Below are 12290 nucleotides of genomic sequence, written 5' to 3'. Positions count from 1 at the left end.
TTTCAAGAGATGAAAAAGGAAGAATTGAGAGGTAGGCTTCCATTTCCAACATTATCGGGCCCCGAGATAGCGAGTGCGTTCCAGTTTAGGCCAGCCAAGTATAAATTGCCAGTGACAACCAGCTTGTGATTTGTTTTGAGCATGCCCTCTAGGTAAGCGGCCAGCGCTTCCAGGTATGACCCACTGCTCTTTGGTGGCCGGCAAACCACGCCAAACCAGGTAGAAAGTTTTCTGAGTTGAGTTTGTGCCAGATACTTTTGTGGTCTCGAATGCCCTCAAGCGCGACACATTGAACGCCACTTTTTGTTATTATTGCCACGAGCCCTCCTCGTCCTTCGCGATCACGCCTTATTATTATGTAGAAAAATTTCGTCATCGTTAGTATTAGGCGTAAGCCGTGTTTCGCTTACTGCAAGTATGTGAGGGTTGTAAAGGAAAAGAATGTCTTCAAGTTGACTGGACTCATTGGCGAGACTTCTTTCATTAAGTAATGCAATTTGGAGTTCTTTCATTTCGGGTCAATTGGGTGTCCGTACAGGTCCGGATTTATGAAGCGCGACAACCTGTGAGTTTACTTCGTCCCGTACGTATATGTTGTCGTCTACACGTAGCCGGTCATACTCTAGGGAAATCTTTCGCGCCTCATTTTTTAATTGTTTACCATACCGCCGAAGGCGAGAACGCTTAGTGAGCGTAGCCTTAAAGTAATCGTGACCAATCCAAACAACTGTTTGCTTGAGCCTAAAGCAGTTCTTCAACGCACGCACTTTTTCATTGTAGTCAAAGAAATTAACTAGGACAGACTTAGATTTATCGGTGATTCTTCCTATTCTGTTTTTCCTTTCGAGTGTATTGGTTATGACGCCTAGTTTTACAGAAAACAAGTAATCAAGAACCCGCGTTCTCAACTCACCAGGACTCTTATTTGTTGGTTCGTCACGGCTGTAAATTATAAGGTTCCTTCGTCGACTTCGGTTTTACATGTCATTTAACTTCTTCTGTTGATTGCTTATAATGTCTTTCAGAAAGCTGACATCTCACCTTGATTGAGCAAGTTCTGTGTGTTTAGCAGTGACAGCGAGCACGTTGTTTAGTTTATAGAGCCTGTAGCATGTTCCCATGGCGTTTCTTGCTTCGACCTCATGGAAAACGAGATTGTTTGAATAAATAGATAACTGAAACTGTCCGGTACTCAGATTTGAACGCAGAACTTCTAGCACAGAAGCCCGACACTGTAACCATTACGTCATTTACGCTTTTCGCCTACAACGGCGGGCCTCATAAACACATCGTAATTTTGGCATGTAAAACTGCGGCGATTATTTAACATTATTAACACGTCATCATAGGTAATAATATAGGACGATTCCGAGAATATATCCGTATATAAATGTAAAATGATCCCGCAGTTTGTGCTGTTTAAAATTCGTGGTCGCTCATGGAAATAATGCAGTAAAAACGTTTTCGAGTCCGACGCTGCTCCCCCTCCCCTCTCGCGAGAGCTGACGCCATTGAGGACTGTGCGCATTGACAGAGCTCTTATCTCAACCCCCAACGTCATGACCAAAATTTTGTCTTTCGTAGACTACAACTGCAGCCTGAATTTTCTTCCAATTGTTTTAATAATCCGCCCCTTTCACCACTGCATATGTTATCAACGATGAGTGGATGGGTCATGAGTGCTCCTAAAAAGACTTAATAAAGGTTTGATTTCATAAGTTTGCAATATTTAATTTTAGGGATCCGGAGACCTGTGCCATGGTAGGGCCGGCGATATCCACCAGCAATGTGTCACCAGAAACCAGCGCTGTGCGAGAAAGCACCACTGGTCATCGAGCAACCCGGCCTGCTGAAGACGTTGATACTCGCTGGAGCGTAGCCGTGGCGGCGTCGTTCATCGCTTTCTTCACTGTAGCCTCGTCATCCAATCTGGGGTTCTTCTTCGTATACTTCCTGGAAGAGTTCCACACGACACGGGAAAAAGCATCCTGGCCAGGCAGCGTCCTTCAAATTATGGGACACGTGTCTGGTAAGCAGTCTTGTGCGCACGAATTCTCGCGTTGTAAGAAATGTGCAGAGCAGCCTTGTGACGGTGGCACACGTCGCACGTTAATGTTTACAGCAAAATCAGTAAGGGTGCTACTTTTTTTGCTCCCCACATTTGCTTTAGAAAGCAGAGAAAAAATGTAGGTTGTTCAACTTGTTACGTCTCAGGGTGATTACATAAGTCTACACAATTAATTTTCCTCATTACTTTACGTTACAACGAAACAGTTGTAAATTATTTTCTAACAGCACCTGATGTTACTTGCAGGCATACTTGTGGCACTTCTTCAGCCATTCTTCTCGACCTTTCACATTGCTTTCGCTGGAAGCATGTTGCTTTGGTTGGGGCTTCTAGCGGCCGTGTTCGCTCCTAGCATACCATGGATGACAGTCACATTCGGATTTCTACATGGTAAGTGACGTCGAAAAGGCTTGGTGCTTTAATATGTGCTCCCAATTGCTGTCTGTAGGCAATACACGGTCTGTAGGCAAAACAACACTGGGCAAATGGAAGTACATAAAAGCAGGAAAGTTATAAATGGCCATTCATTCTGAGAAGTGGGACTCAACGAAGAATGATATAACAAACATAACGTAAAATGCGCGCACTATTCGACGTAGCACGCAGTCTTGTAAAAGGCAGTTACACACGCCGCGAGTAGAATTTTTTGTGCGGACAACTCTTGGGAGAACTCACCAAGAGTATATATTTTCGCAGTGACTGGCAGTGGATATTTGTGTGCTAAAGAACGTGTATTTAGCTCATAGCACATATTTGAAAAAAATCTAAAATGAACTTGAAATATGTCATTCTGCTTCGAAGTTTATCGGCTGAAAGTTGCGTCTAAACTAAGCGTACATTTCCCGCACTTTGACTGGAGCATAATTCACGTTCAATACCTCCAGAGCTCCATCAAAGCTATGCGACGAAAGCTCATTGAGATATTCTTTCTCTAAAACAGAACGTTTTTCTGTTCTTACGAAGCAGTTGTTTACCACATGCCATAAAACGACGGAATTAACGATCGTCCCGCACTTGAAACCTATTTCGGAGCGCCTATCTGAGCAGCGGTACAACTTGCTCCGTTGAAGGGGTCGCTGCGGCTCCGTCTCTTCTGCAGCCTCCCAGATTTTTTTTAGTGATATGAAGTAAGCTTAAGAAAATCAAAAAGGAAGACATGACACGCCAAAGCCAGAGAAGATAAGAGAATGTGGCACACATAATCTAACTTTGAAGATGTGTGCAATTTCATAACACAATCTACAAAAATAATCGAATATTTTAAGAACACGAAAATATAATAAGCAGTTAGAAATCTGAACTGTAGAGGCTATAAAAACAAGTTTTAGAGTTTGAATTACCATAATCATCACGACATTTTATAAAGGGGGAGGCTAACAAATGATAACCACTGTTCACAAAAATAAGGTACATGCATACGGATTGCAAAAACAGGTTAACAGAGTAAACAGATAAAAAGAAAAGAGCCGATAAACATACATGTTAAACTGTGTCGCTACAAGGTAAAGATTTTTCAAACTTTTTCAATTCTGCAATCATCCCGCCGCGGTTGGTCAAAAACTTTTTTGGACCACTCCCGCTTCGCCTGTCTGTCATGCGGCGTCACGAAAACCGGGCTAGCTCCCAATCTGACATGATCTGTACCCACTGATTACGCATGGTTCAACCGAACAAAAGAAAAATAATTATTTCTGATTCGACACCGTTTCACTATTAACCGTCTGCTATTAGTCAAAAGGTTTCAGACTGCACCCACTTCACCTGTCTGTCACTAGACGTCACAAAACCGCGAAAGCTTATTGCGTCAAAGTGATATGTACACGTTGAAGATGCATTAATATTGACACGTGTACTTTAACTTTTTCGAGTGACAGCTTTTCACCATCTAACAAATGTTATCGCACAACGCAGGACGCGCGTGCATATATCGGAAGTTTCTCGAATGTTATCGATGATGCTATCCGCTGTCTGTTGTCACCGAACCTTGTGGAATCTCAGTTCGTGTATGCGCGACGCGAATGGTGTAGAACTTTCTGCAAGACACGCGGGCACCACTGATTGCTCTGAAACATTCGATAACTCGTGCATAAAAGCCAACGCACTTGACCGGCAGATCCGATTTCGACGACCGTCGACCATGTTCGCCGCTCGTGCTGTGCTTTGAGAGTAACTTGCTTTTGTGGACACAAGTTCGCCTAGTAAAATGTTAGTTCCGTCATTCACAGGATTCCTTTCTTCAAAATCACTACCACGTGACAATATGCACAACAAAACTGCATTTTTTTCTAAATAGCCGGAGCCTGTTCCGTTAAGAAAGGAATAAGATATGGCTGCCGCCGATCGCTCAGGCACTGGCTACTCGCACCTTCCGGCGGGCATTGGTTTCTTTTCTTATAATAAACCTTTCAGCGCGGCAGCATAACGTTAACAAGCCCTTTTCGGCACGTAGACGACGTCGCTCTGGCGACTCTTCTTTGGTGAGCATTCGTTTTAGCGGATTTTTTCACTGTGCCTTGCACGCCGCAGCAATTTTAGACAAGCCACCGCAAGCTAAGTAACAGAAGCGCCCCAATCGCAGAAGCCGGCCCCTCCATCTTTATTCGATTATCGATGTTCAGCGCACTGGCTCGGCCCCATCGAAACCCTCTCCCCTTGAGCGTGCTCCTGGCCTCCTGTCAGCCACTTAGACGAGAAAAATCACTAAATGTAGGCAATGTTATTTGTTTTGAAAGCAAACAAAAGTGACCTCATACAAACGAAGGGAGCGTTTCATTGGGCTGTTCAGGCAATGGTGCGGGTCTCCGCCCGATGCTTGCGTCATCGCTTACGTAAATTTGACGTCACGAAATTGGAATAAAAACATATTGGAAGACTTTTGCGTTATAGGTCCGCTGCACGCGTCCCAAAATAGCTGGCGAATTTTAAGCATATTCAGTGCTGGAGAAAATTTTTATTTGAATTTCTGTTGTATTGCCGCTTAACAGTACAGCAGTCTCGCAACATTTACGGGTGTGTAATGCATTACATTTTGCATGGTCAATGTGCGGCGTGTACGCGTTGTTTCGTTTTCGCATGTGCGTCTTGGTGATCAGCTCGAGATAATAATATCTGCAGGAATTCTGTGGCTTGTGCTATCTTTAGCGCGCGAGTGAACGTCCCGTCGGTACAACGCAACAGTAAAGCCGTCGCTGCGGGATTGGGTGCGAGAGTGTGCGCAGCTATGCGAGTCCAGCACGACACGCACATGTTGTCGGAATGTTTCAGGCTGTCGACACAGCGGTGCCCCACATTTCTTGACGTCAAGCAAACTATAAGGCAAAAATCGCGACTGCTTTCGGTGAGAGGGTGTTTGTTATAACTTGCGATTACAAATACACATGTCGGCTTAAAACGTGAGTGGGGAGCCCAGCTTCTCGAATGAAAATCTGGAGTTTGGCGTCCGAAAAGCACAATCTGTGGTTTTGAGGCACGTCAAAGAGGGAGACTCCCTATTAATATCGACCACTCAATTTGCACAGCACAAGAACGTTTTTGCATTAGGCCCCATCAGAACACGACCAGCGCGGCCAGGTTTCGTGTCTCTTCTTCGTCCTTGTTACTTGAGCGCGCTGTAAGTAATAATAATGTGATCGCCCTCCACAAAAAGAAAAGCCATCTCTACAAGTAAACAGTTCAAACAGCTCACGACATTGCTGGAGCACTCAGTGAATGCAGTCCCCCCACCGTACATTAACGTCATTATTTTAGACTTAACGAAAAAAGTACACATTTCCGAATTTTCGTGAAGCAGAATTCATTTTCTTTTCAACACTACTCTGCAATATTTTGCATCTTCGAGGTATTACAAATATTAGAAACTATGTATTTCTAAAACCTAAACATCAAAGAAGTACTACCATTCTTTTGTGGGGATAGCAAATTGCACTGTTCTCCGGCAGAAGAACAGTAACCACTTACTATTTAAAATTTAAAGTTTCTTTTCAAATGTCTCGGCCGTAAGGGCTGATTCACCAATAGTACGTTTGGCGTCACTTTCTAGTGACCTGTGCAGGTATTTTAATGACAGCTTTTTCTTTCGCCTACATGAACGCAAAAAGTCGCAAGATCTCTGGAGTTCAAGTGCCTACAATTGCCAATTATATAAACTGGACCCCACGCTACGGCTACAACTGCCATCTAGCCTTTCCAGCGGTGAAGCAACCTTGCTGTACCGCTTGTGGCTGGGAGTAGCGTTCACGAACTCATACTCTTATCGTTTGGGAATGGCCGAGAGCCCGATGTGCGATTCCTGTGGGTGCGAGGAGAACATCGAGCACTTATTGTGTACCTTCCCCCGCTACGATGTACAACTCCTCTCTCTGCGGGAAACTTTACACCGACTGGACTTAAGACCGTTCAACGAGTCAAAGATACTCGGACCGTGGCCACAGCCGTCACTGGTACGAAAAGCGAATCGTGCATTAGTACAATACTTGAAGTGCACCGGCTTACGAGACCGTTTATAGCGTCCCTGTGCATAGTGTCCCGCCCACACGCATTCAGTGCTCACTTTCTACCCTTTTCCTCTTTCTATTCCCCTTTCCTCCACCCCCAATGTAGGGTAGCAAACCGGATGCTCTTCTGGTTGACCTCCCTGCCTTTCCTATCCTTGCTTTTTTCTCTCTCTATTTTCCTTTTGAGAGCGCAGCTCTTTGGCACCCGTTCCTGCGGCGAGAGCCGGCGTCGGAGGCAGCGGCGTAATACAGCGAGCGAGCATAGCGAAAAATAAAAGCGAACGCGGACCGCAGCGGGGAATGAAAGACGTGAGGCGGAAAGCGGAGGAGGGTATGGAGGAAGCTTGAGATGAAAAGCGTACTGTGGCGTCGATGGCTACGACGTAGCGCCAGAGTAGCGCACGTCATCTGGGAGGACTGTCGCCGGCGCCTGCTGTGAATCACACCCACGCGTCACCCACGCTCCAACTCTCGTGATCTCCTGGTTAACGAGGCAGTCGCGCCGCACTTTCTCGCATTAGCAACGTGCAGCACGAGACAGAGTGTCCGCGCCAGCCCATATATATCGCGAAATGAAAACCCCCTTTCAAGCTGCGCTCAAATTTCCCAGTAGGGAGTATCGTTATCGCCGATGAATTCTTTTCTCTAACATAGCGCTGTACACGAGGCGCTTTTTCGAAATTTGCTGAACGCTTATGTCGATGGCAGCTCCTTCAACACGAAGAATTTTCATTTACTTTTGCATCGATATGCAAAACAATATGTGTAGTTCTGGTTAAAAGATCACTAATACTTTACAAGCATCAAACCTTTCTTTTTTAGTCTTGCAAGCAGTCACTGTATTTCTCGGCAGCTAAGGTGTACCAAAGTGATTCGCTTGTTGTGTTAATTTTAATGGGTCCGCAGCCAACAGTTGTAAGTTGGCTTTGATCTTACATTCTTGTGCAGTCATTTTCCCTTCCCTTCCGTCTGCCTCGCGCTCTCTGCTACTTAACGAATTGGTTATACTCACTTATACCTTGTGCCAAAATTGGTGACATGATTATAAATGACTGGTTTTTTTGTACAACTTCGTAAACTTGTCAGACCTATGAAACAGTAATACCCGACGTCTTTTCTTGTTTCCAGGAGCGGGAATGGGAATTGTGAGTGTTGCAGTGATTGTTGCCCTCATGACTCACTTCGACAAGTACCGAGGAGTGGCTGCCGGCTTTAAGTACACGGGCAACACCATGGCAACACTATTATTGCCGAAGTTTCTCTCGTGGCTGCAAGAGGTGTTTTCCTTCAGGGGAACACTGTTAATCTATGCGGCGCTGATTATGAATGCAACGGCCTTCACTATCTTTCTCAGAGATCGCAAAATAGTGACGAATGAAAAGCGGAGGAGCCAGTCAAATCAGGAGGAATTTCTTAAAGGAGTCAAAGTGGGTGTCTCAGCAAAAAATTCACCTGTGGTTGATCATAATGGTAGATGTTTAGTAAACTGGAAACCCAGAGGCGCTTGCGAAAAGAACCTTAATGACACCGCAGAAACCTCGTCTCTGCGAGTTGACCACAAGGACTACTCGACTTGTCACTCACCAGGAAAAGCTGAAAAGCCCGAACATGTGAAACCGGAGATAATTACTGCTTCAAAGTATGATATAGTGGAAATCCTTCAAGCGGGTGACGTGCACAGGACTTGTCACTCCGCCCAAGAACATGGAATTGTGGTTGCAAAACACGAGCAGGATTTCAGCAACGAAGGCGCGCTACCGGATTTAATAACCAAGGCTGAAGAAAAGAAAAAGGGCTGCGGCAAGTGGCTAAGACGACCAAGTGGTAATAAAGAAAAGCAGTCCAAGCGTATTTTAACCGAGAAGAACGTTTCTCGAAAACAAAAGCATGACGTAAACACTGGTACTGCTTATGAAGAAACAACTGCAGATCGGCGATTGCCAGATCCATCGCACCAACCTCGTATTTGCCATAGTGGTACTTTAGAGGTACTTTCGAAACCCACCTTCTATGTGCTCGTCCTTGGAGCCGTGGCCGCTGACTACACGGTTCTCGTGGTGCATGGCACTGTTATCGACTACGCTTTGGACAAAGGCGTTGAACGGAAGAGTGCGGAACTGTCGATGACCTATTGTGCAGGGACCGAATTTATAGGACGTTTGCTTCTTCCCTTAGTGGCTGACTTCCGATTTGTCGGACGCACCAATCTGGTCGCACTCTGCTTCGTCGCAATGGCGGTCATGTCATTGGCACTGCCCTTTACTGCATCCTTCTTGAGCTACATCAGCGTGCAGGTGGGTTGCTTATGCGTACTCTTGCCTTGATCCTGTATTCTGTCATGGTCTATTTTCTTTCTTCTGGGAGCGTAACGCTAACAAGTGTAAACACTTCCTCATTTAAACAAGCAACAAGACTATTGCAGCAAGTTAGAATTGGCCTATGCACACTATTTCATGATTTGCTTATATTACGGCGCTTATCTTACGGGTTACATAGATTCAATTTGCGTCACTAAGGGACTGGAAATTCAGGTCCTTTTAGAGAGTCTTGCATTGTAGTCACTCCGGTCTCATGCAGTTGGGACGCATAAATTTTGACTGTCTCGAGGGTTCGACTAGCGTAAGCAAGAAATTATGAACCGAAGCGGTGGAAAGATGGAGATGCCAAATTTGGCTAAGTTTCGCCCTCTTCTAAGGCCATTTGTAACACGATAGCGGCGACAGTGACAGAGTTGCCGATGGTTGCCAGGTCAAATCACGCTGTTATCAGTTAGACGTTAGAGAAGATATTGTGCCATAAGTACACCTAGAGTGATCAGGCAGTCATCGGGACAGTTTCAGAGTGTGCTGAAATTAATGGAGATGTGATAATGACGGGTCCGTAAAGCTCGCAGCTGCAATGTTTGCGACAAAATACCGATGCGAAATCTCCAGTGCGCCATGCGAAGGGTCCGAAGTGAATATTTGTTCCTGAAACAAGTCGTCCAAATAGTGGCGGTGCGGGAAAAACGAAAACCGAAGAGGTCCAAAATAATTAATGTTATAGTGTCCCACCGACTATAGGGAGCTGATACAGCCTACGCAAACTCAGGAAGCTTATTGCGTAGTAACGGACGGAGAAGAAGCGGTATGGCACTACCGCTCATAACCTAAAAAAAAAAACAATCGTGTATATACTAATATCAATATGGGGACCTTATGTGTCCCATAGAACTTTACATGAAACAGTAGCATAATGCTAGATGGTAAATCCAGCACAACTCTCGTCTGCATATTCGTGACTTATGAAAACTGCACAAAGAAATTTTTGTTCACGCACTTCTAACACTAATACTTTCAATTTGTGTGTTTCAGTTTCTTGTGATAGCAACCTCCTTGAAAAGGCCAAATTACTATATGATTTTGGTCGTTTTCAATAAAACACATTGTCACTATTTTGCGCATGTTAAAGCTTTGCCATTTAACAACATGATCCTGGGGGCTTCGAAACATTGTATTAAAGTGGAAAGTCGGGCGAGTTGGTATATTATGAATTCGAAACATTGCTTTGTAGTTAAAGCTGTTAATGTAGACACTTCTTCTTTCTTTCATAATGAGGTCTGAAAAGACTCACTGTTTTCTATCAGGTACATGTAGCGCTTTGCTTTGCTTACGCTGTAGAAATTAGACTCGACATGGGTGCAGGGCGTGTTTCAATATTCTAGTCTTGTAAGTTTCCGAAACCTAAAGAGTCTTCTTGAGATAAAACTGCTATAGCCATTTGTCTGGCTGCTTCGCGAAAACTAACAATATAGAACACATCCCAGTTTTTAAAATACAGCAAGTATTTACTTTTTCTTTGCAATAAGATAAATTGCGGCTTTCACAACAATCGCAAGATGTGTATTGTATTTGCATCAACTTAGAACTGATAGTCAGAATGGTTTGCGTTACAGGAATGATAGCGTTGACCTTCCAGAGCTCCGAGCACACAGGGTCTCTGCCAACACTAATTACAACAGTGATGTGCCTCAATTTGGGACGAACTTCGAAATAGATGTTGCAGTATGAAATACTGATGGTAGCCGAGGAGATAGAGGGGCGAGTGAAAGTTTCGTTCCTCATGTCAACAAGTTTGTTGGGCCTTCGCCTTTCTCGACGAAAACATTATCCCTGCTCAGCGATGATGTCTCGCCGGTAGCAATGTCACGCTGTACAAAATATTCACAGAGGTGAACTAACCTTCACAAGTCTCCATCCGCTACAGCAGCTTAATTCTTCCTCATTATACTTTAAAGATTCTAACAATAAAGTACATTGGAGCGTGAAGTTAACATTTGCAATGATGACGCGAATGAGCGTGAAGTTATCACGTGCATGCCATATGCTAAGTTTGAACATCACAACCGTCGCGTAGGTGACAGCGGCACTTTTCCTGGCGTGCGTCACAACCTTCAAGGGAGTTCTTGTGGCTGACAACTTTGGCGCCAAAGCAGTGCCCACATTCTGGGGAGCCAATGGTCTTGCCTTGATTCCACTCCTTTCAGGAAATCCATTCATAACAGGTGATTGGTGATTGCTTAGACTAGAAATGAATAATCGTGGTAACACGTTGCGCCTCTGCCATCGAAACAATTATTGCAACAGAGAATGTGCGCTCGAGCTTGAGTTTTGGAAGACACAGTTAAAAATTTTATGGCGCCAAATAGACGGAGATCTCCGCACTAAAGTGCCCTCAATTAATTTACGCTTACGCTCTGAGCGTCCGTTTTATTTTTGGCAAAAGCTTGACGCTCGACGCAATCCTAGATTTCATGGCTTGATTTCTGTTATTACCTATACGAGCATATAGGTGCCTTAGATCCAGTTCCTTGGAGATTTATGTAGCGAATATTGCCATACGGCCTACCCAAAGTAGCCACTTTCTGCCCTTACACGACAGCATCTTGACATTTACTTAGGGCGCTTACTGATATATATGTACATATATATGTACATATTTATGCAGCCGCCTCAACACATCCAAGCAGTTTAGGTTCCAATTACAATACAAGCCTTCTTACACGTTAAAAGTAAAATAGGGACCGTAGTAAATGCCTCGTGCTACAAGTCCCGTAAAACGTTCGCACAGCATGGGTGGAAAATATTCTGCTTTCTTTTTCAGGGCTTTTCCGGGACACGATGGGATCGTACGACAACCTTCTGAGACTACTTGGTGGCATCCAGCTGTTCACGGCCGCTGCGTTTTTCACACTCGCATACGTACAAAAAAGACGAAGTAAAATGAGTTCGTAGTACAAGTTATATAGAGACGACGTACGGCTGCCATTGGGTGTAGCATAAACATGCGAAATCCAAGGCCCTTCATTGTCAATCAAATTGTCCTTTGTAAGCCGACCGGCTCGGAATCCACAGTTGCCAAATCATCGCAAAATTGGATGTGGCATGCGTTATGCGATGATAACTAGCGTTTACAGCAAGTGAAATCTCATTTAAACAGTTACCGGAAATGAGGAATAACGAGCGTAGCCATGGCTACCATTCTTACTGAAGAGAAAGCAACGGATGCCTCCATGTTTGACAACGATATTTCTTAGCGCACGTGAACATTACGTGCATTTTTCTCGCCAAGGAAAATGAGCTGATATAGCGTGCGTACACCTCAGAAAACTTGTAACCGAATAATCGAAGGAACATTCGCAGTGAGCGCAGTGCAATTTATTTACGTGTGAAATGATTTCACGCTCGCTG

General features: G+C 44.5%; 1 protein-coding gene across 1 annotated transcript; it reads left to right on the top strand.

The window, feature by feature from the left end:
- Positions 1-2326: 2326 nt before the first annotated feature.
- On the top strand, positions 2327-11853 carry LOC126524760 (uncharacterized). Its single transcript, XM_050173028.3, has 4 exons — positions 2327-2458; positions 7690-8855; positions 10957-11104; positions 11704-11853. Exons 1-4 carry the CDS (start codon positions 2377-2379, stop codon positions 11832-11834), a joined length of 1527 nt encoding a protein of 508 aa, XP_050028985.2. The 5' UTR covers positions 2327-2376; the 3' UTR covers positions 11835-11853.
- The last annotated feature ends 437 nt before the right edge of the window (positions 11854-12290 follow it).

Source organism: Dermacentor andersoni, chromosome 3 (assembly GCF_023375885.2).
Source record: "Dermacentor andersoni chromosome 3, qqDerAnde1_hic_scaffold, whole genome shotgun sequence".
Taxonomy (NCBI): domain Eukaryota; kingdom Metazoa; phylum Arthropoda; class Arachnida; order Ixodida; family Ixodidae; genus Dermacentor; species Dermacentor andersoni.
The sequence above is the reverse complement of the archived record's forward strand: the minus strand, read 5'-3'. Positions and strand labels throughout refer to the sequence as shown.